At 39.7% G+C, this 23264-nt stretch overlaps 1 protein-coding gene across 2 annotated transcripts in view; it reads left to right on the top strand.

Moving 5' to 3' along the window:
• Positions 1–23264, top strand: part of LOC106935764 (activated CDC42 kinase 1-like) — a 27451-nt gene extending 4187 nt beyond the window's left edge. The window contains exons 2-21 of one of the 2 annotated variants that reach the window (XM_015016427.1): positions 447–541; positions 4144–4306; positions 4439–4509; positions 5836–6030; positions 6098–6247; positions 7148–7243; positions 7322–7503; positions 7599–7725; positions 8447–8593; positions 9097–9191; positions 9960–10154; positions 11276–11367; positions 11451–11495; positions 11568–11803; positions 15821–16024; positions 16171–16787; positions 17063–17210; positions 18270–18365; positions 19769–19896; positions 20455–23264. In XM_015016427.1, the coding sequence (XP_014871913.1) occupies positions 4144–4306; positions 4439–4509; positions 5836–6030; positions 6098–6247; positions 7148–7243; positions 7322–7503; positions 7599–7725; positions 8447–8593; positions 9097–9191; positions 9960–10154; positions 11276–11367; positions 11451–11495; positions 11568–11803; positions 15821–16024; positions 16171–16787; positions 17063–17210; positions 18270–18365; positions 19769–19896; positions 20455–20467 (3000 nt within the window). In that variant the 5' untranslated portion in view covers positions 447–541 and the 3' untranslated portion in view covers positions 20468–23264. Of the gene's footprint in view, positions 1–446; positions 542–2485; positions 3055–4143; positions 4307–4438; positions 4510–5835; positions 6031–6097; positions 6248–7147; positions 7244–7321; positions 7504–7598; positions 7726–8446; positions 8594–9096; positions 9192–9959; positions 10155–11275; positions 11368–11450; positions 11496–11567; positions 11804–15820; positions 16025–16170; positions 16788–17062; positions 17211–18269; positions 18366–19768; positions 19897–20454 lie in introns of those variants that run through there. The other variant, XM_015016426.1, reaches the window with a different exon arrangement.

A 23264-nucleotide genomic window follows, 5' to 3' on the forward strand; every position in this document is an offset into this window, starting at 1 on the left:
ATATATATATATATATATATATCATTTCAATCTTAAACATAAACCAGTTTAATGATGAGGAGCTCTTGTGTATTTCTGAAGTTTTTATCTTCCACCATGGGAAGTAATTTACTCAATTAACATTAAACAAGAATTTATTAAATCTAATGAATTATAAGATGAGATAATATACTGTTGAGAGATTGTTGTGAAATGAAATAAGCAAAACAAAAAATGAAAATGACTTCCAGTGTCCAGGTACTGAAGGAGTTGCTGCGTAATGAAACTGTGTTTTGGAAGTTTTCTCCTCTGCTATATTGAATAAAATAAGAATTTATTCTCGTCTTGACTCTGTAATGAAGGTCTTTTGGTGTTGTTACAGCTCAAAGTTATTGTACTGCTCCATATAAGCAAATTAAGCGTTGAGTTTTTGCTATATATCTGAAATTTGCTATTCTTTCTTGCAGATGTGGCGCCCCTCCACCAATGGCTTTCTTCAGGTGACGGAGGGTTAATTAAGTCACTCCTGACTGCAGCTAATCACCAAAAAGACTCCTGCAGGGTAAGATCAGCGACCTAAAACCAAATAACATTTCTAATACACATATTTTTTTTAATTTTTAACAGAATTAAATCTACTGTGTTGAATCCTACCTGTTTTAGCCCCCTGGTGGAGAAGCTGAACATTACAGGCGGCAGATTCACTGTAGTTTTCATGGAAAAAGCTTTATTTTGGATGGTTACATGAAAAAGAAGTTTAAAAAAAAAACTTTAATAGGGCAATTCAATGCATCACATATAATTTATTGATTTAAAGAAAAACTGGTAAAATATTATACTTTTGACAGGCATTCAAGTATTTTAAGGGTTTCTTCATTTAATTAGTAAAATATAAGGCAAAACTAAATACATTTAAACCAGAATTGTACATTTATGCCTTTATGTATTTTACCAATCAAATAATCTAACAATGTTCTAATAAGAAATATATAGTAACCTGATAGACTTTACAGTCATATGGGGAATTTAAGAGGAGAAAAATGACAGCATGGCCACTGCGATGGGTTTTGTTTGGTGTTAAAATGATAAAACATGAAGTGTAAACAAGTACAACCAGTGAAAATGCGAATTATAGGTCCTAAATCCTGTTATTACTGACTCATACTGCAAATTTATGGGAGTATTTTACTTCCTTGTGAGAGCCCTGAAATGAGTGAAATAAAAAGGCATTTCTTATTTTTTGAGCTGTACCTGCATCAGGTGTTGCTGTTAGAGCATCGTGGTGTTTTTACTTCCTCTCCTCATTTTTAAACCGCCCAGAATGAATCTGAACCGCCTTCACGCTGATTCCAGGCCAGCTGAAGCTAAATTTAGCTCTGCCCTCCATAAAACACGACTCAGATTTTGTGCTCATTCCTTACAGATGAACAAACATCGATATGGACTGATTTGATGCACCGTTTGGCCTTGTTGCTATTGGCAACAGCCCACTTTCACACCCACTCAACATCTTTTCGTTTTTTGTTTTGCTTTAATCTTCAACAGAATCTTGCAGGATACAATAGCACATTCACTGTCCCACTGTTGACATTAGGGGTGTTCAAAGTGTGGCGCGGGGGCCATTCAGCGCCCTCAGAGTGATTCTTTTTGGGGCCCCTTGGATCAGAATTCATAAATTTGTTTCACCAACCCGGGTAGTTGATGCTAATTCACTTTTTAAACATTAGGCATTTAAAAAACAGATGCAAACAAATAAAAAAGCACCAAATGTTCATTTTTTATTAACCAATTCTTTTATATTTTTTTTGTTTTCGGTTAAATTTGGTATTAAATTGTCAAATCCAAAAACGTAAATTCTATTCATCACTTTCTAGGTATTTTAATGCAAATTAATGGAACATCGGCCAACATATCTGATGTGTTCTGATGTTTTTGATAATTTTTGTTCTCCAATCAGTGTCTGTATTTTTGTGATGTAAAGCTCTTTGAACTGCCTTGTTGCTGAAATGGGCTACAAAAATAAACCTGATTGATTAATAACTGGCAAACATAGGTAAACAGTTTTACAATAAACAAGTGTCAGAAACTGGTATTTTACTGGGGAGATATCAGTTGGTAGCACTGTTGAAGATCCTGATGAATTAAAAAGAGCTCAATAATTTCAGTTTGTTTGATTTATTGTTTTCCTCTCTACCAGAAACTGGATGGTAAAAGTCTTCAGTTTGGTGTTTTGGTCTCAACCAGCTGATTTTTGCAGGACATTTTTGTTTACAGAAACTTCATAGTTAATTTTATTTGTTGTTTTGTTTTATTTTGGATAATTAAAGTGTCATCCTTAAATGTTTTTTCGTTTATTCAGCTGTGAGAATGTGTTCTTGCATTGTTGTGCCATTATTACCATTATATATCACTTAAAAATGGTCTCAAAACAACAGTATAATCGTTTATCGCGATAACGTCTGGGACCATTTATCCAGTTCTGGGTTCAAATCCCAGCCAGGGGTTTTTCATAATGGAGTTCTCTCTGATTAAATCGGTGGAAATCCTCGATTCATCCATCAGAGCGGTCGCTCCTTTGTGCATCGTCTTTCTAATGCATGCTGGGAACCGACTCCACATCTCTCTCCATCCTGTCTCTGATGAGAGCAGCTGAATTATTTAGCACCATCAGACGGCGGAGATCGGCTGCTGAGCCAGGAGCAGATGGAGAGGAGGAAACGCCAGAGAGAGAAAGAGAAAGAGGGGAATCGTGGAGGTGTCCGACGCCGCAGGCAGCCGTGAGTCAGCAGGGAGCGAAAAGAGCAGCAGGAGGGAGGATCCAGAGATCGCTTTAGGTGATACGACCAGAGGAGTGTGTGTGTGTCGCATCGGTTGAACGCAAGGAGGTCACGGAGATGAGAGGAGATTAGCGCGTTGGACTAAAAGCAGAGCTTCCTTTGAATAGCACAAGACCAGGAGGAGAGGAGCGGCTCCAGCATGGGGGAGAGCTACATGTACCAGCGACTCCCCTACGCCCGAGCGGAGGGGGAGGGCGAGGACGAGGAGGAGAGGGGCAGCAGAATCGGGGGACAAATGGTAAAAAGAAAGTCCGATGCTGTGGGTGGATCTGCAGCATTTCTCTCATTACATCATTTATGCATTAATGTAGCCAGAATGTGGTCGTTTCTCCTGGTTACAGCTGAACTATGGGAGATAAATCTCTGCTTCGCAGTGCGAATCTGTTAATGTCTTTTAAACTTTCCAGACCTCAAGATTTCATTTTGATGTTTTGTCATAGAACAACATAACTGGAAAGAGAATTATTCGTACAGTTTGATCAATTTTTTAAAAAAAAGAATCCAAAATGAGGTTTTCAGTTGTTAAGGGGAAAAACGTTTACCAAAGCAGTTAAGAGTTTGTGGTAACTAGTAAACAATAAGCAGTTAATCACATGATAAATTAAAACAAACTTCATCATTTCCATTTGCATGTTTTATCATTTTTCTCTCTTTTTCTACCAAAAACTGGATGACAAAAGTTTCAGTTTGGTGTTTTGGTCTCAACAAGTCCTGTATTTTGAAGGACAATTTTGTTTACAGAGACTCCATAATTCATTTTATTTGTTGTTTCTGTTTTTAAAATGTCTTCCAATTAGTTTTAAATGTTCAGTAGTATTTAAAGTTTATTAATCTTTGAGAATGTGTTCTTTTAGTTTTATTATTATTATATTCCAACACCATTATATTACTTGACAATGGTCCCAAAACAACAATATTATCATTTATCGCAATAACGTCTGGGACAAAATTTGTTATTGTGACAGCAGGTCTACTCATTTGATTTGGTAAAGAACCAAAACATTCAGGTTTTCTTCTCTTAACGACTGACTTGTTTTTCCTCACCATTGCTTTAAGGTCAAGTTTATTTGTAAAGCACATTTCAGCAACAAAGCAGTTCAAAGTGCTTTAAAAAGTAATTGTAAACTAAACTAAAACATTTCCCAAGCAAGTTATTATAAATACACAGAGTATATTTAATATTAAACCTGATAACAGGTCTGATCAGACATGTAGGTTACAGCTGAATGGCATCCAGTACAGCCAGTGTGTTAAACAGATAAAATGTGTGTGTGTGTGTGTGTGTGTGTGTGTGTGTGTGTGTGTGTGTGTGTGTGTGTGTGTGCAGATGCAGAGTGAAGAGGGCACAGAGTGGCTGCTGGAGCTGCTGACTGACGTGCAGCTGCAGCAGTACTTCCTGCGGATCCGGGATGAACTCAACGTCACGCGACTTTCCCACTTTGACTACGTCAAGAATGAAGATCTGGAGAAGATCGGCATGGGGCGGCCCGGTGAGAGCCACTGATTGGATTGTTTTTATGCCTTTATGTGTGTGACGTCCTGAATGGTCATCAAATAATGCTCTGTTGTAAATACAGTCGACAGTGTTTGTTATTATTATTTGCTTTGTTTTGTTGGATCAGGTCAGAGGCGGCTTTGGGAGGCGGTGAAGAGAAGAAGAGCCCTTTATAAACGCAAGTCCTGGATGAGCAAGGTACATTAAATGCAACACTGTCTAATGAGAAGACCTGGTAATACACTGATGGTTGGGGGAAAGCTTATATATATTCTAATAAACATTTAAAGATAGCTATAATAAGTGCTGGTTAAAAATATTTGATGCATTGTGTATAATTTTGAGCAGTTTCTCCAGATTTATGACAGTAAATTTATAAAACAAAAGGAATCTAAAACATGAATGTGACAATCAAGCAAAACGTCTCATCAGGGTAACTCAATGACATGTGACATACCTTACAAGATTAAGTGATAGTTATTAGTCCTTTACTATTATTAGTAATAGTTATTAGTCAGTTACTATTACTGTGTTAATCAATTACCATTACTAAGTGATATTCAATGGTGAGTTACCATCACTTAATGATAATTAACAGTCAATTACCATTAGTTAATAACAGTTAATAATGAGTTGCCATCACTTATTAACAGTCAGTTACCATTACTATGTGATAGTCCATAGTTAGTTGGCATTACTTAATGATAATTAATAGTCAATTACTGTTAGTTAATAGGAGTTAATAGTAAGTTACCATTACTTAACAGTCAGTTACCATTACTGTGTGATAGTCCATAGTTAGTTGGCATTACTTAATGATAGTTAATAGTCAATTACCATCACTTAATGATAATAGTCAATTACCATTAGTTAATAACAGTTAATAATGAGTCGCCATCACTTATTAACAGTCAGTTACCATTACTATGTGATAGTCCATAGTTAGTTGGCATTACTTAATGATAATTAATAGTCAATTACTGTTAGTTAATAGGAGTTAATAGTAAGTTACCATTACTTAACAGTCAGTTACCATTACTGTGTGATAGTCCATAGTTAGTTGGCATTACTTAATGATAGTTAATAGTCAATTACCATCACTTAATGATAATAGTCAATTACCATTAGTTAATAACAGTTAATAATGAGTCGCCATCACTTATTAACAGTCAGTTACCATTACTAAGTGACAGAGGTAATAGCCATTTTAGTTACTACTTAGAGATAATTAGTTACTATTAGTTAATAACAGTTATTAGTCAGTTCCTATTACTGCATAATAGTCAGTTAGCATTACTTAGTGATATTTATTAGTCAGTTAATATTAAGAGGTGATAGCTGTTTGTTAGTTATTGCTAAGTGGTTGTTAAGTCTGTTTCTATTATATAATAACAGTTAATATTCAGTTGTCGTCACTTATTGAAGTTGTTGATTACCCAGACCTGGTAAGTGATTGATCAGTTTGCCTTTTGTTTGTCATACTTAATAAGCCATAAATGGTTGTTGTTGATCGATTATCTGCAGGTATTTCCAGTGAAGCGGTCAGACACCGACCCCCAGCAGGGTGCATCGTCGGTCCCACCTGCAGCCAGCAGCGAGCCTGGAGACTCGCTCACCTGCCTCATCAAAGAGTCAGAGATGCAACTGTTTGAGCGACTCGGAGACGGCACATTTGGAGTCGTACGGCGAGGAGAGTGGACCGCACCAAACGGCAGAGTGGTGAGACAGGCGTTTCTCTGCAGGGCATTTACACAGAGTTTCAGGAAATGACCTTTGGTTTCCTCAGCTGTCCGTGGCAGTGAAGTGTCTGAAGGCCGGCGTGCTGGACTCAGACGGTTTGGATGACTTCATCAGAGAGGTGAACGCCATGCACTCTCTGAGCCACCCGAACCTCATCAGCCTCTATGGAGTCGTCCTGACGCAGCCCATGAAGATGGTAATTCCTGAGAGTTTTCTTTTTCAGCTCACATTAAGAGTCTTATTCAAAAACTGTTTTACTTTGAAAGGATCCACTGTGTTTGGAATAGCTACAGTTATTCTCAGGATTACCTCAGGCTGTCCAACAGGAGCTCATGGGGTCGTTATCTAATTTCACTTTATTTTGTGTTCATAAATGTGGGGCCTTGAAAAAGTACCCATTACCTCATAGCCATTCCAGATTTAATTTAATGTATTTCATTGGTATTTCTGTAATAGACCAACACAAAGTATTACTGGAAAGAAAATGTTACTCTTTTTTTTTTCCTTTTACAAAAACTTGGGTAACTTATTTTTGTATTCTATTGTTGTCCACAACAGCCAACAAAATAACGAGACTCAAAACTCAACAACAAAAACCACAACACAACAAGAACCAAAGTTCAACAACACAAACTGCAACACAACGAATGTTACGACGCAACAAAAGCTACGAAGCAACTGCCAAAACCACGACACGATGAGACCCAAAGCTCAACAACAAAAATCACAACACTCAAACAAAAGCTATTTTAGGCCAAAACAGAAGTTGATCTAAGAAATGTTCCATAACTTTTGTTGTGGCTTTTGCATTCTGATGACCCCTGTGGGCCACTGTAGTTTTCAGCCCTTCTGAGTCGGTACTTTTTAGAACCACCATTCTCTGCTCTCACCAGTGCAGGTGTTCGATTTGTTGTACGTCTCTACCAGCTTTGCACCAGTCCAACCAGCTCCAGTTCAGTTGGACTGAATAGAGTTTCTGTGAACATCAATGTTCATTTGATTCTAAAACGGATTTAGGCGCTGACTTGCAGTGTGATAAGGATGTATGAATACTCTGACTGCATCCTGATCTTTGCTCACGTTTCTTTGGCTCTAGGTGACTGAGTTGGCGCCTCTGGGATCCCTGCTGGATCGTCTCAGAAAGCGTCAGGGCCACATCCTCATCTCGATTCTGTGTAACTACGCCGTACAGGTCAGTTTTTGTTCTTTAAAGGTACAGACTCTTTTTATATAAGACCTTGAATGTCTGTCATTGTGTGTATTTGTACAGGTGGCGAGTGGAATGGCTTACCTGGAGCAGAGGCGATTCCTCCACAGAGACCTGGCCGCCCGCAACGTCCTGCTGTCCACCAACGAAACGGTGAAGATTGGAGACTTTGGCCTGATGAGAGCGCTGCCTACTCACACCGATCAATACATCATGGAGGAAGGCCACAAAATCCCTTTTCCTTGGTGAGGAAATCAGGCCGCTCCTCCTTTTCTGTATTGACATTCTTTTTTTGATTTTGATTTGCCAGCTCTACATCTTTGTTCCTGTTTCTGTCCAGGTGTGCTCCAGAGTCTCTGAAGTCTCGCACTTTCTCTCACGCTTCTGATACCTGGATGTTTGGAGTCACCCTGTGGGAGATGTTCAGCCACGGACAGGAGCCGTGGCTCGGGCTCAATGGGAGCCAGGTACGTCAATCACTCTACACATTAAACCTTAAAGGAGACATTTTGTACTAATATTTGGGCCTCAATTGCTTCTAAAAACGGATTAGGAAAACCTGCCAGCCGTTTTTTGGCTATAAGTTCATGTTCTTTGGTGTCTGGAAAATGAGCCATTTCAAAACCTTCTGGATTAAATTACATTCAATGGGAGCTGTGCTGTTACCTAGCCTAGCAACCACAGCAGAACTCTGCCCGTTACCAGCAACCCAAGCTGAACTCCTGCAAGTTTTGTCGGCTGGTTTTTCTGCTGTATGTGCGGTACAATGGCTGCTGGAATAGACAAGTGTTTTGTTATTGACTTACCACCCAGAAACCACTTGCCGCATTCTTGTTGGCTGTGCAGGAGGCTCTGCTAATGCTTTTTAAAGCTGTACTGTACGGTTGTATAATTGTGCAATTGTTTGCAGCTATTTTCATGTGACTGTATAAACGTTGAATTGGGGGTCATGGCCAGCAGCAGATTATTCGGATTTAAAGAGACAGAGGCACTAAAACTGCTCAATCTGAAAGGCTGAACTGAACAGACTGAAACCTCATTATCTAGGAAAGATTTTGTGCATAAAAAGTAATGAACATGTTTTGTTTAGGCCTACCATAACCTGTTCCACAAAATTAATAGGTCCCCTTTAAGAGAAAAATAAATAGATTTTTTTGGTTTTTCTGAGAAATGAATTCCCATCTGCAGATCCTCCACAAGGTTGATGTTGAGGCTGAGAGGCTGTGTAAACCTGACGACTGTCCTCAAGACATCTACAACGTCATGCTGCAGTGCTGGAGCCCCAAACCTGACGACCGGCCCACCTTCATCGCTCTCAGAGACTTTCTGCTCGAGGTCACTCAGCTTCACCTCGTTATCTCATCAATACGCAGAATAATGGGTTTAAAAGCAGAGGGGCACCAATCAGACATTTTTATGGATGATTTTAGATCATCTGACTTGTTGATACCAATTTTAGCCTAGCCCATTCTGATCCAAAAATGACAAGAACATAGTTTTTTTTTTCCTTCTTTGTGAAGTGAGAAGGATTTTGTTTAAATAAAAAATAGATTTTTCAATTAAAAAAAAGATAATTTAAAATTAAGTAGCAGTTGTGTGAAACTTTCAAAATAATTGGAACGGAAAAATGTCTAAATTTCGATTCACTTTGATCACTTCAGTGATGATAAAAACAGCTAACATGCTTCTTCTTTCAGTAATAACTTCCATTCTGAAGAATGTTACAGCACTAACACAATGCATTTTGATGTTGAAACACTTTACGTGTGATATTTTTCACAACAGGATCTTGAGGCTGCATCTTAAGTGCCTCTTCTCCTGTGTTTGTGTTTGATCAGATGTTGCCGACAGACATGAAGGCCCTGCAGGACTTCGAGGAAGAAGAGAAACTCCAAATTCAAATGAACGACGTCATTACGATCATTGAGGGAAGGTCAGTGTGACTAACCAGCAGAAGCAGTTTGAGAAAGCTGAAACTTTTGCATCCTTAAAAAGTCTTGAATTTGTGTATCTTAAAATTAAGGTTTTAAAAAGTCTTAATTTATTTTTTAAAATAGGTCCCTTGCTTAAATACCTTAATTGCAGGTCTTATATTTTGTGGTGGCAGGGCTATTTAATCTTGTATATTTTGTGTAGTCTTCTTTTTTTCTCCTGGGGTGCTTGAGTTGCTTCTTCATTGTGCTCTGTGGCTTGAGGCGGTTCAGGCTACCGCTAGCTAGCAGCTAATTGTCCCCTGCTAACTAACCAAATTATATTAACAGCTTTATATTAACAGCTATATTAGCAGGAACGATTGGTTCTGGTTCCTGCAGTGGGGAATAAGTTATCAAGCTAAAAAGTGAGCTAGTTAGCTAGCAAGCTTGCTTTTTTGTGTTTATCATTGTTTAAATGTAAATTTATCACCAGTTGGCTGCATGATGTTCATCTTTGTTACAATGCTGCATTGATTCTGTGCAAAAAGATTGGCATTTTGGGGATTAACACTGTTTCTTTTGTACATTTCTGATGTAATGCAGGTCTCAAAAACTTTTAATGGTCTTAAAAAGTCTTAAATTTGAGGAAAACCCTGTTTTAATTACATTGATCTGAAAAGAAGAAACCAAACTCATACTGGCCTTCAATTTTTCTGATTGGTCAAATGTTTTCAAAGGAAATAAAAGCAGAAATGAGTTTTTCACCTTCCTTGTGCCCGTGTCTTCAGGGCGGAGCATTACTGGTGGCGCGGGCAGAACCGACGGACGCTGCGTGTCGGTCAGTTTCCTCGGCACGTTGTGACCTCCGTGGCCGGCTTGTCCGCCCAGGACATCAGCCGGCCGCTGAAACACTCCTTCATCCACACTGGACACGGCGACACAGACCCTCACAGGAGCTGGGGACACGCAGACCGCATTGACAGGTGAACACCAGCTAAACTGACTGTTTATTAACTGATTATTTTCAATGTAAGTGTAGCATTTAGGAGTTTAAATAAAACATTTCTCTCACATCACAATGTTGCTTACAATTTAAAATCAAGTCTAACAATAAAGGTGGGTAAAAATGCAAGTAGAAGTCTTGAGGCTGGTGATAACAAGACATGGGGGGGGGGGGTTAGGGTTAACCGTAGCCTGTAGATATGGCAATTACAAGTCTTAATTTATGTTGTTGCGTAGACAATTTAATCTCAGATATTCTATGTGGTTTTTTTATTATGGGATCTTTCTATCAGACAAAAATTTTCATTGTGCGCAGACATCTCCTCTCATTGTATGCTGTGATTCAAGGTAGTAAAGGCTATCGGTAACAATCTGCTAATGCTTGTTTGCTAACTAGCTAGCTAGCTAATGAGCCATATGCCAAAGCTGCTGCCAAGAGCCACAAAAAGACCCCAGAAATTTCACAGTTTTGGTCCCTGCATGTTTTTTTGTACATCTCTGTCGTGTTGCAGCTCTTAAATTTTATTCATACTGGTCTTAAAAAGTCTTAATTTGAGTTGGTGAAACCTGCATAAACCCTGTTCTTGAATATCTGACCAAACCAACTGGCTTTTAGAGGAGAGCTGAGATCAAGTAGATTAAGTAGCTCTACAGTAAAACATAGTTTGCAAATTTCAACAGGTGCACTTCAAGAAGCTGGATGTTAACCTGCTTTATCAACTCCAAAACAAGTTTTGAAGTGTTTTTGGGATTGTTCTATGTTGAAAAACAACAGGAAAAGTGGAAAAGATGTAGCTGAATTAATCTATTTAGAATTTTGACAATTATTGGAGGAATTATGCAATAAATTCAGACTTTTGGACTTCATTAAAGTGAGATTCACAGCTGTGATGAGCTTATAGAAACTTCTGATCAGAGCCGTATTTACAGTGCAGTTCCCACAGCTCTCCACTGGAGGGCAGCAGAGCCCACCACTGTTTCACACGTTGTCTAGATTGGTTCTCACAACAGCAAATTGTGTGTCATATATACTTAGACATTTGATTTAATTTTGTCCTGCAGCTTTTATAACCTCAGAAGAACTAAATTTGTTCTTCCTCAGTTTGTATTTGGGGAACCCGATGGACCCGCCAGATATCTTGGGATTTGATTCTGGATCTGCAAGACCAACCAAACTGCCCAACCGTGCAAAGAGTAACTTGTTTTTATTTAATTTGACTGTGATGATGTTAGATCTAAAGCTTCTGGTAAAGTCTAACAAACTCTGTTTTTAACAGAGAAGCCTCCTCCTCGTCCACCAAAGCCAGCTGTTCTGCTCAAAAGTAAGTTTTCCTCTTTGCAACCCAAGATCCCACATTTCCAAGCCTCACCACAGTGTTTCCATGCGCTCTCAGAGCCGCTGTACGACTCCGTGATGGACGACTACGATGACGAGGACGACTTCAGCACATCATCTGGGCTGAAGAAGCTGGGCGCGTCTCTCGGTCTGAAGCTGCGGCCGTGGGAGGGCAGCGGCGTGCGATCGGCCAAAAGCGAGGTGTCGCTCATCGACTTCACAGACGACAGCTTCAGCTCGACCACGCCCTCGCCGCTCACAGAGACGCACCAACCGGATGAAGACACTCTGAAGGTAGATTCTGACTCACCAATCTCCTTGTGTGACTTTTTCACCACAGTCTGAACGACTGAATTACGATATTTTCACCCAAACAAAAATCCGATCCACTATTTCCAGATAACCGAGTGGAGTTTTCCGCCCTACCTTCTTCAAATCGAACAAAATTGGTGTCAAACATTTCGGCTACGTTTGTGCAGCAAGATTTTTTGTTTGTGCCAATATCATTTTAAAGATATTAATAAAAGGTTTCCATAGGTCATCAGAGATGATGACCTTTTATGGGGCCAATTTCAAGGTGTTAAATTCCAAAATACAATTAAGTCATATTTGATATAGCATTTTTTTAACTGCTTAAGTTAACATAGTTACTTTATGGTGCTATGAAATGGCACTAAGTGTGTGGAAATACATAATACTGTCTTTAAAATCAATCCATAAACTGGTCCATGTATTATTATTTCCAGCAATCCACATGTGATTTGCTTTGTGGATGTAGCCCATTCACACAGAAGTCTCATTGCTGTTTTATTAGTAGTATGAATGACGATTAGCATACATATTTGTTCTTTACTTGAACGAGCATCAAGTAAAGCCAGATGGCCTCCAAACCATGACAACACAAACTTGTAATTACAGCTACCGCTCTTAACTTTTCTATTTTCTGTGCTTTTGTTTTGCCAAATCTTCACAATGTCAGGATCGTGTTTCTGTGTATTTATTTTTAGAGTTTTTTGTCTTCAGTTTGCTCCCTCTGTCTCTGCGTCTTCCCCGTTGATTGTTCCCAGGTGTGTCTCGTTCCCTTGATTACCCCTGTGTGTATTTAGTCCCACCTGTTGTCTTTGTTTGTTGATTGTCAAGTGTATGCTGCTGCGTCAGTCTATACTCTCCAGTGGAACTGCCAAGTCCTGGTTTGTGCTTGCTCTCGTTTTTGTCCTTATTGTCAGTTGTTACTGGCATTTAGCTGTGTGCTTGTTTCCTGCCGTGCTGCCTGTCCTGGACTGCTTGTGAGCATTTTCATTATTAAAATCATCATCACCATAATCTGGGTCTCGGGGGTCTCTCCTCACCTCATCCACTACACTGACCGTGACACACAAAGCAAGTTCAGATGTTTTTATTTGTTTGCATTCTTGTTGCGCAGAAGGCTGTAAAACATCAATTCTCCAAGGAGCAGCATCCAGACTGTGCCAAGTCACGGAAAATCTGGTTTTGTTTGCTCGATCTTTCACAGTTACCATCCTTTCAGACAAAGTTTGTGTTTTCTGTTTGGATACATCTGTTTAGTTTCAGGGCTGAAGATGCTACTGCATCACAATAGATGATTAGGCATCCACAAAGAGGGATGCATTTTAGCTGAATGATTTGAAGAGGATGCACAGGTTTACAAGATTTCTTTTTTATCAGTAATGATACCTTCTGTAAGATGTCAAAAACGGATACAGTGGATTGAATTTCTAAAATCCACAAATACTTGAGACAGCTTCTGAAGATATTATGATTTAATGTTTTAGATACAAGTAAATAAAATCAACACATTGGCGAATCCGTGAATACCGAACGGTGGAGAGGAGTTCATTGTAGATCAGTTTAATCTGTTTTTGTTTGCTTTTGTCTTGAAGCCCAAAATGCAGATGGGAAAATAAAAAAATAATATAAGTCCGTCAAAGGTTTTACTGGAACTTAACAAGATTTTTTTTCTGGAACTTTCCACCAGAACTCGACTTTTAGTTCCAGATTTTATTTCACGTCATACAGACGTGAAATAAAGCTGACATGTGAGCTATAGACTGCAGCTACTGTATGTTTTACTGACATTTGAATTATGCTACTCATAGCAATCTCTTCCTGTTTACTGTAGATTTTTAATCATGTCCACATGAATATTTATCCTAATGAAAGCTGTAATAAATGACTTATTTTAGAACAAAATGCACGTAACTCACCCCTGAAATTCTCTCTTTGCTAAGCTAGCTGCAATGCCACAGATTCTTCTAGTTGAACTTACCAAAATAAAAGCACTTCCTGTTCCATTGATTCATACATTTAACACGACTGAGTTGTAATTTAGACCTTAAATTTGAACATCTTTACCATTTAAAATGGACAACATAGCTTTGATATATGGATTTAAAAATGTTTTTCTAATATTATTAAAAAATATTCAGCTGAGACGAGAAGAACAATATTTAGTGTAATTTATAATTGAGTGGACAATTTATAGTTTGTTTTTTTTACAGAAATTCAACAAGTTCTCATCTATTGTTGTTTTTTCTTAGAGCATAAGTTTCTAATGGGGTAAATATTACATGTGACTAGTTTTCTAAACAATATAAAGTAACTTTTAGCAGCTTTTTGTGGTGAATTAAAAAATTTTAAATGAAATACTGCTGCTAGAAAATATTTAAAGGTTTGTAGATAATTATGTAACATTTATTTGCTAATTTAGACCCAAGAACAACCATAAGTGATACAGGGCTAGAGATGAATTAGAGGTCATGGATTTAATGGGAAAATGTTTATTGCTCTGTCTGCCATATCAGCTACGTTGCCTTTGCTCTGGAGCTTGCTGCGGTCAAATGTCAGGTTTTAATTAACCGCCAAAGCTCATTGACCGCACTGTGGGTCATGGAACTGAATTTATGGAAAGCAATGTTGTTCTACGCCTCATTGAGCTGAGGTTGGAAGTTAAGATGATTTGTTTTTCCATTAGCGGCAAACCCAAATCCCCCAGTGGAGCCAAGCTAGCAATTAGTGGAGAGGCTCCTATCTAATCTGAAGGTTTTAGCCTCTGACCTTTTAACTTAACCCATTCCCACTGTGAAAGCAAGGTAACACCAGTACAGTGGGTCTAAAGACGCATTAGAGACCTTCCACGACCAAGAACACTAATAAAATCACAGCTGAAAGTTCAAACAAGCAGTGATCATCATCAGTTTTACTGTTCTCCAAACAGGTGGGATGACCTTTAGCCTGGAGACGTGATTCATAACTTTTCCTCTTGGATGCATGATGATGCACTCAAGCAGGTGCAGCGTGATGATGATTGGAGCTCATCGATCGACTGCGTACCCCTCATGCTTCAGATATCGACAGAAATTCAAGCCTGCAGCTTCAGTCTGCTGTCAGAGATCTGGACTGAGGAACATGGTGAAAATGTGAAGCCAGCTTCCATGTTGGAGATCAGAGTCAGAATGGAAAAATCAAACCAAAAATGCATCTTTTTCTTAAATTAAAAAAATAAAATAAAATATTGGAACTGATATTTGATATCTCACCCTATTCTTGCTCAGTGACTGTTGCAGTAATAAAAGTCTGAACAAACAATCCACATCCATCACACATCAAGCAGACGAATACCTGACTATGGCCCGAGTAACTAAATATAAACAATGAAATTAAACAATTTACGGAAATAATGAATGATTCACCTGCAATAGCCTGAATGCTAACTCACTGCTAACACACCCTTGCCAGCTAGCTAGCTAGCTAACCAATGATAGACACAAAAAGCTGGCTACCTAGCTAACTGTTACTCCAGAGAAATGTACAATCTTCTTCCAGCCAACTGTTGAAAATGTTAGCTTCTCTGTTCAGTGATAAACACAAAAAGCTAGCTAGCTAACTAGCTACCTAGTTAGCTAGCTAACTAGCTAGCTTTTTGTGTTTATCACCTAATTGTTCGCCAGTTGGCTGGACGAAATTTGTACATTCCTGTGGAGATATAGGTCTTAAATTCCTTTGACAATAGCCTTAAAAGGGTCTGAAGAGTCTTACATTTGAGTTGGTGAAACCTGCAGAAACCCTGTTTTAATCAATGCAGCCACAGGTTTGTTTGCCCAGCTTTGCTGTCTCTAGCGACCTTTCTGTTGCTGCCTTTGTGTTTTTACCAATGCTTTTTCTGTAAATATCAAAAGTTAGCATCTTATCGTAAACTGCGACTGTTTCAGATGAGGTCGTCACATGTTAATTTGTTTCATTTTCTCTTTCTCTGACTCCTGACTGTTTTAATTATCCTGTTTCCCCCCTCAGGACACGCCGTCCATCCTGGACTGGCCTCTGCCCCAGCCAGCCTACGACGAGGTCACTGCAGACTTTGACGACCAATCAGAGGATCAGGAGGTGCGCTCCATCAACAAGGGCCCGCCTGAAGAAACCCTGGGCCCCCCTCTGTCCAGCATGGCGGGAAGGAGCGAGTCGCAGTCTGCCGACCTCTTCCAGGAGCTGCAGAGAGAGGTAGGTCTGCAACCACTGGAAGCTCCTTGATCAACAGTAGATTATTAAACACAAGCTAAACCAGAAGATCAATTAATCGCATGATAAATTGAAATAAGCTTGATAATTTCCATCTGCCCCTTCTTCTTGCTTTTGTCTACTTACAGGTGATGGTCAAGCTCCAGGTTCCCATGGCAACCGGTCGTTCCCTCCCGTCCTCCCCCACCCCGATGCCTCTGGCTCCGTTTGGCGCCCACAGACAGATCTACCTTCCTCCGCCCTCCCCCTCCTCCTCTTCCACCTCCATCACTTCCTGCTTCGAGGACCGGCCTGTGCTGCCCCCCCGCAGCCCCGTGCCCCCCTTACGCCCCTCCAAGCAGAGCTACGCCACCCGCGGCGCCCAGCAGGGGGCGCGCTCCAGCTCCATCTCCCTGGGAGACGAGGACAACGCTCCGCCTCAGATCCCACCCAGAGACCACGCTTTCTCCCAGCCGGGCTCCCGCTCCTCCTCCCCGCTCCCGCTGGCGCCGGCTCTGTCCTCCACGCTCGTGGTGCTGCCACCGCCGCCGCTCTTGGTGTCCCCGCGGCGGGCGGCGGGGCTCCTCGGCCCCCTGCTGTCCTCCAGCTCCTCCTCTGTCTCCAGGCCGGCGACCTCGTCTTACTCCTCCACCGCGCTGCTGGAGCCGCTCGCCTTCAGAGAGGGGCGGGGCCTGTCCGCCATGATGGACAGCCCTCAGAGCTCCGCCCCCAACCCGCTGCCGGAGAGACCAGCCTTTCTGGAGCGGTTCGTTCAAACTCACCTGATCAGAGTTCAGTTCATCCATTCATTCATCCAACGAACCATCCATCCGTTCATCCATCCATCCATCCATCCGTTCATCCAACAAACCATCCAACCATCCGTCCGTCCATCCGTTCATCCAACAAACCATCCAACTATCCATCCATCCATCCGTCCATCCATCCAACCATTTGTCTGTTCATCCAACCGTCCCTCTGTCCAGTTATCGTCTCACTCATTATTATTCTGAGCTCCTGGTTTTTGTTTTTTCTGATAAGATACGGCGCAGCCAACATGGCGGCAGTCAAACCCATGATGCAGCAGCAGCAGCAGCAAACGGGCGGAGCGAAACCAAACTCCTCCTACAACAACAACAACGGCGGGACCGCAGCTCCCAGCATGCAACAGGAGCAGAGCATCACACAGGTGAGCTCAGACTCTCTCTCTTGAAATGTGGCGATCCCACAAATGCCAATGTTTGCTGCAGGCGAGGAAAACTGAAATCAGTAATTTTTCAGCATCCGACTGACCTCGTTTATTAAAGTAACAACCATTTGTCGACCGCGTTTTAATTAGCAGAACTCTCTGTTCACAAAGCAGCAGATGTGACCTGATTTCTGCAGAACATTTTAGCCTTAAAGCAGAAAATCATTAATCATCAGTTCCCGTGATTGGAGGGAAACCTCAAAGTGCTGTGGGCTCATTTAAAATAGGTTGCAGCTTAATTCATTGTACCAATTAATAATTATTAATAACACTGAAATGATTACCCTCATGTTTTTCCTTCTTTGTATTAACAATGTTTGTTAAATATTTGTATAGTAAATCTATTTATTCTAAATATTTTTGGCACCTGGCCTATAAGAGGGAAAAGTGTTCATGCTCACTGCAAAAACAAAACCTTACCAAGTAATTTTGGTTCAGTTTCTGGTACAAATATCTTGGAACATTTGAATTAAGACAAAACTGACTTACAAGTATCTTTTCAGGATGATATATGAGCTTATTTGAAGATAATAGATCCTTCGTATTGATGAAAATAATACCAGTTTCACTGACAGATTATTTCAGACATAACATTTTTTCTATAAGTAAATTATTTGCCAATGGAACCAGTACTTGAAGTATTTTTGGTTTAGTTTTTAGTACAAATATTTTAGGTCACTTGAAATAAGTCAAAACTAACTGAACATTAGCTTGTAAATAAGTAAGTAGATAATTCATGAAAAAGTGGAAGATTATTTCACTTATAACAAGACATTTGATAAAAATTATAAGTGTAACTTTTTCATCAATATTAAGGAATAATTCACTCAAAACAAACTCTTTTATTTTGAAAAGTTATTTGTAAGTTAGTTTTATCTTATTTCAAGTATCCTAAAATATTTACACTAGAAATCTGAATGAAATACTTGGTAAGATTTTGTGTTTTTGCAGTGTTTCATTAACTTCTGTGTCATTTCCTGTCACTGGTGCTGTTTGCAGGTCCAAGGAGCCGTTCATGGCGTCACGACGGAGGAATGTAAAGCTGCTCTGCAGAGCCACAACTGGAGCGTTCCTCAGGCTGTTAATTTCTTAAAGGTACATTTATTCCTCCAGTTTTTCGCAGTTTGCTCGAATTAACGCAAAACCAACCAGTCCCTGCATTTTTCTCCACAGAATTGCATCATTTTGTGTTTTTTGCTTTTTTTTTTTTGGTGAGAAACACTGGATTTATGCTAACTCCCACCTGCAGGTGGCAGTGTTTATTACTTCCTCTACACTGCTGCCTCATCCTTACTTGATGCCAAGTTATCGTTCGTGATCAATATGGTCAGTAACTAAAGCTGAGATTTACAGTCACCTTTTTCCAATCAAAATTTAGGATGTTGATTGGAAAAATTACAAAAACTATTGTGAAGTCCTGGAAAACTGAAATAATGAAAAATGAAAAAATGTCCTCAACTGGAGTGGCAAATATTGTCATGACAAGATGCGGCCTGTTGATAGGCTGCTATCAAAGAGTGATGAAATTAGGTTAAACCTCTTTCTTATTGTTTATATTTTTAACTCCCAAACATCTTTGTTTCTCAGCTGAAAGAAAGAGTTTTGATGTTATAAAACACAAACATCTGCACACTATAAATGTATAAATGTTAGCATCCTGCACTGATAAAGAAGATCAGCAGCGAAGTCTCGTTGTTATTATTGTGTTAAACCTCATTAATGTCACTGAGCGTCTGCCTGAATATTGAGGCTCGGTTACTGTTGACACCTCTCCGCTCCTCCTTCCTGCAGCTCCTTGGGGACTGTCTGCCACTTTAGGTGTCATCCCAAACTAGTTCCCTTTAAGTGGCTCATAAATCAGAAATGCTGCTGACGCTCCTCCAAACTGCTCCAGCAGCTCATTTTAAAACATGAAACCAAAACAAGTTGGAGGTCTTCCTCTCTCAATAATATGGCTGAAAAACTCATCATAACATAAGCATTCCATGTCAGTCAATATTGATAATTACTGATTAGTGTTTTCCTTTAAATATCTTATACTACCAAACTGGTGGTCTGACCTTTCATGTTTTATCCACAGTTTTCACTCAATCATGTTTTTTTATTTTACATCAGTTATGAAGAAGAACTGTAAACTGCTGCTGTCAGTTACTCAGCAGGTCGTTGCTAGGTAACCAAAGCTGGGAGGGAACTTGAAAAGGCTACTTACCCAGCAGTTTGTTGCTAGGTAACTGCAGAGCGACTGAACTGTTCCTACTTGTTAAATTCAGAGGAACTGCTCTTTCTCGTGTTAAATTCAGAGGAACTGCTCCTTCTCGTGTTAAATTCAGAGAAACTGCTCCTTCTCGTGTTAAATTCAGAGGAACTGCTCCTTCTCGTGTTAAATTCAGATGAACTGCTCCTTCTCGTGTTAAATTCAGAGGAACTGCTCCTTCTCGTGTTAAATTCAGAGGAACTGCTCCTTCTCGTGTTAAATTCCTCCACCCTCTGCGCTGCAGGTGGAGCAGCTGTTTCGTTTGGGTTTGAGGTCGAGAGCCGAGTGTGAGGAGCTGCTGCAGCGCCACCGGTGGGACCTGGAGCAGGCCAGCACCGTCATGCTGGATGCATACGGACCGCATTGCAACAGGTGATTCAAGAAAAGACCAGGAGAGAACCAATAAATACATTTCCTTCCATCATCGTCATTTGGTTCTGTCATTTTGTCATTGAAGAGGAGGGCAGAGTTCCCAAAACTTGTACTCAAGTTAGAATAGCACAAATTCAACATATTTTTACTCCAGTGAAAATAAAAAGTCTTAAGAATTTACTTGAGTACGAGTAAAAAAAAGTATTAAAAAGTCTACTTTGGTCTTTAAAATACCAAAATTTCCACTTAACATTATAATTTTGGTCCATCTGATTGTGTAAATTTTAAACATTAAATGACTGATAAATTTGTTCAGTTACTCAGTACTTGAGTTAACTTTTTACTAAATATTTTTCTTTCTCTTACTTGAGTAATTTCTTAGTAGTTACTTTGTACTTTTATTTGAGTAAAAATATGTTGAAGTAATGCTGCTCTTACTTCATTATAATTTTGTGTACTCTACCCATCTCTGTCTAATACGACTGAAATCAACATATTGATAACCTGTGAGTTCAGAAGCGATCAGGACTAAGCGAAGCGCTTTGTGTGTGTGAACAGGAAGTTGACCTGAGGGCCAATCAGACGCTGACGGCTCCTGACCCGGTGACACCGAGGCGCCCGGACGACTCGCCGCTCCAGAAGATCACGGCCTTTAGACGTTCCCACATTTTATCACGTTACAACCACAGAGTCCATCCAGGTGGACTGCTGGCTAACTTCTGAAGGCTAATGGTTTCACTGGATCTTATTGATTAGGTGTACAGCACCAGCAGAAAGTATTCACACCCCTTTGTAAGGCTGCATTTTGGGGGGTTTTTTCTACCATTTGCTATATATAGTAATATTTTGTTCATTTTTTCAGCTGGAAACGAATAGGAACAGGTTTAATCACAGAAGCCTCTTCTTGTTGTTCAATGTTTTGCCTTTAGTCTCAGGTGCAGAACTGTCCTCTGTCTCTTTACTTAAAGTTGTACTTTGACACAATCCAGGATACGTTATTTAGAGAAGTCCTAAATCCAGTTCAGTCTGCAGATGGACTCCAATCAAGTGGCAGAAACATCTGAAGGAGGATCAGTGGAAATCAGATTCACTACAGTTCAGTGTCACAGCAACCAGTTTGGATGCTTTAGTCGCTATTATGTTTAAATTGCTGATTGGACAAAGTAACAGGATGGCGATAATATTGGTAAAACCTGAAATTATGACGATCATTTTTAACAAATCCTTATTCTCTGCGCTCTCTTGGACACTGCGTCAGGAAACAATATGTGAACTCATGATGTAGTATATTTACCCAGAAAATATCACATTTTAAGCAAATCCTTTACAGCAATGGTGATATTTTTGTAACTAAAATGTGTTTCTTTTGCACAAATGTAACAATGTCTTTACTTTGTCATAAAAGCTGCAGTACGTAAATTTAATAAAATATGTCTTTTACATATTTGTTAAAACTGTCAACATAACAACCTGTCAGAGCCGGGAGGAGGGATTTACTGCTGTCAATCAACTACTAAATGTGCTAATGGCAAAGAAACAACTTACAGTTACAGAAAAACTGTTTACCTGCTATCAGTGGCTATGCTAACTAGCCTGAGTGTGATTGGCAGCAGTAAGACCTGCCTCCTTTCTCTGATTGGTTGTTTCTAGTTAGCACTGCCTTTCTAAGGAGAAGGCAGAGTAGTTCAATTTTTCATAAATTATTTGTCATGCCAAACTATCACAGCACACTGACAGTTTTAACATATATATAAAGTATTTTTTTAATAATAGTAACATATTACAGCTTTAATGGCTTTTTATAATAGATCTGCAACTAAAACAGCAGAAAATACAAAGGGGTGTGAATACTTTCCACCTTTAAACAAGGTAATAAGTGAGAAGCTCTGTCCAGACTTGAAGGCTGATGCTCACCGATGCTTTGCAATGCACTGTAAGGCTCTACATGCAGGCTCATTCTCAGCTGACCGAGCAGCTTGCTGGGTGCTAGATTTAGTTTGCAGAGTTTGTCGGTGGCTGCAGCAGAATGCCTCCTCCTCCTTAGTGATGCCATGTAAATCCTGAGGCAATGTATTTATGCTTAGATGTACAGATAATGTTGTAAATAACCTGGTATCATGTGAGCTGCTGGTCAGGCTGATGTAACTTATGGTATTCTACATTCAGCGTTTGTTTCCTGTGGAGGTTCTGTTTAACTTTTATTCTCTATGTCAGATTTTTTTACGGGACTGCTTTTGTGCTCTGATGACACATAACAGCCACCTATTGATTAGTGGCTCTTAAAGAAGGTCCTCGTTAGGCACATTAGTGGGAGAAAGGTGACTGATTGTTACCATCTTGTTTTGCTTTTCTTCTTCTCAGGCAGATGCATACAGGGTATTACTTATTGTTATGAAGCTACTGTAATGAAGACATAAGCTGAAGAGCTTTCTATGTAATTAATACATAGTTCCCGTGTGATTTTGTAACAGCCATTTTGGCAGGCAGTTGCTACGGAGTTGCCATGACAACAACAAACAAACCACAAGTTTAAAACTAGCTCTGGTTTTGTTCCTGTCTAACTTATAAACAACGTAAGTACATTACATCTTACAGTACATCACCTTACATCACCTCTGTGTGATTCTAATATAAATATCAGATATTTACTGTATGTAGTTCGTACTGCCGAACTAGTAAAATTAGCTTAGCTAATGTAGCTTTTACCTGCTAGCTAAGACGGACATGTAGACTGCGTGTTTGTTACTTTATGTACTTACTCTGCCGGTCACTAGAACCTTGTTATTCACCTGAAGAGTTCGTACATCCTTTACAAATCCGGTCAAACACTGATTGTATGCGTCCATGGACAAAATCCTCCATTTTCTATGCACTCTTCACGTTCACAAAGTAGCAAGTCGTAATATGAGATCTGCTTGTCCACATCCTCGAGCTTATTTTCCTTCTCCGTTTTATACGCGTCGATCCCGACAGCTGCGATTTGTTTATATTTATTTCACGTTGGTTAAGAGTGTCCACATATTTTATTTTTGTTGATCTCGACACCATTGATCATTTACGCATTGCGCATGCGCCTGCCTTCTAATACATGGGAGCTATGTATTAAACTGCTGCTGCCGATGTCTGTGTGTGAGCAGAGGTGGATATTTAATGTAAAGCTAAAAGGAGCTGTATAGCAAATCATATCAATGCCAAACAGTTTGTTGCAGAAACACTGGATCTTATGAAACCTTATTTAATTTGTTTTATATTAACGTCTCAGAAGCAGCTTCGGAGAAAGATCTTGTGCTAAATGATTTGTAAAAGGCAGATTGAAAGAATTGGAAGTGGCAAATGAAAACAAAGCTTGTAATCTTTGTTTTCTTTTT

Source organism: Poecilia latipinna, unplaced genomic scaffold (genome assembly GCF_001443285.1).
Source record: "Poecilia latipinna isolate Pla-1442-1.1 unplaced genomic scaffold, P_latipinna-1.0 Scaffold2017, whole genome shotgun sequence".
In the NCBI taxonomy this organism is placed as follows: domain Eukaryota; kingdom Metazoa; phylum Chordata; class Actinopteri; order Cyprinodontiformes; family Poeciliidae; genus Poecilia; species Poecilia latipinna.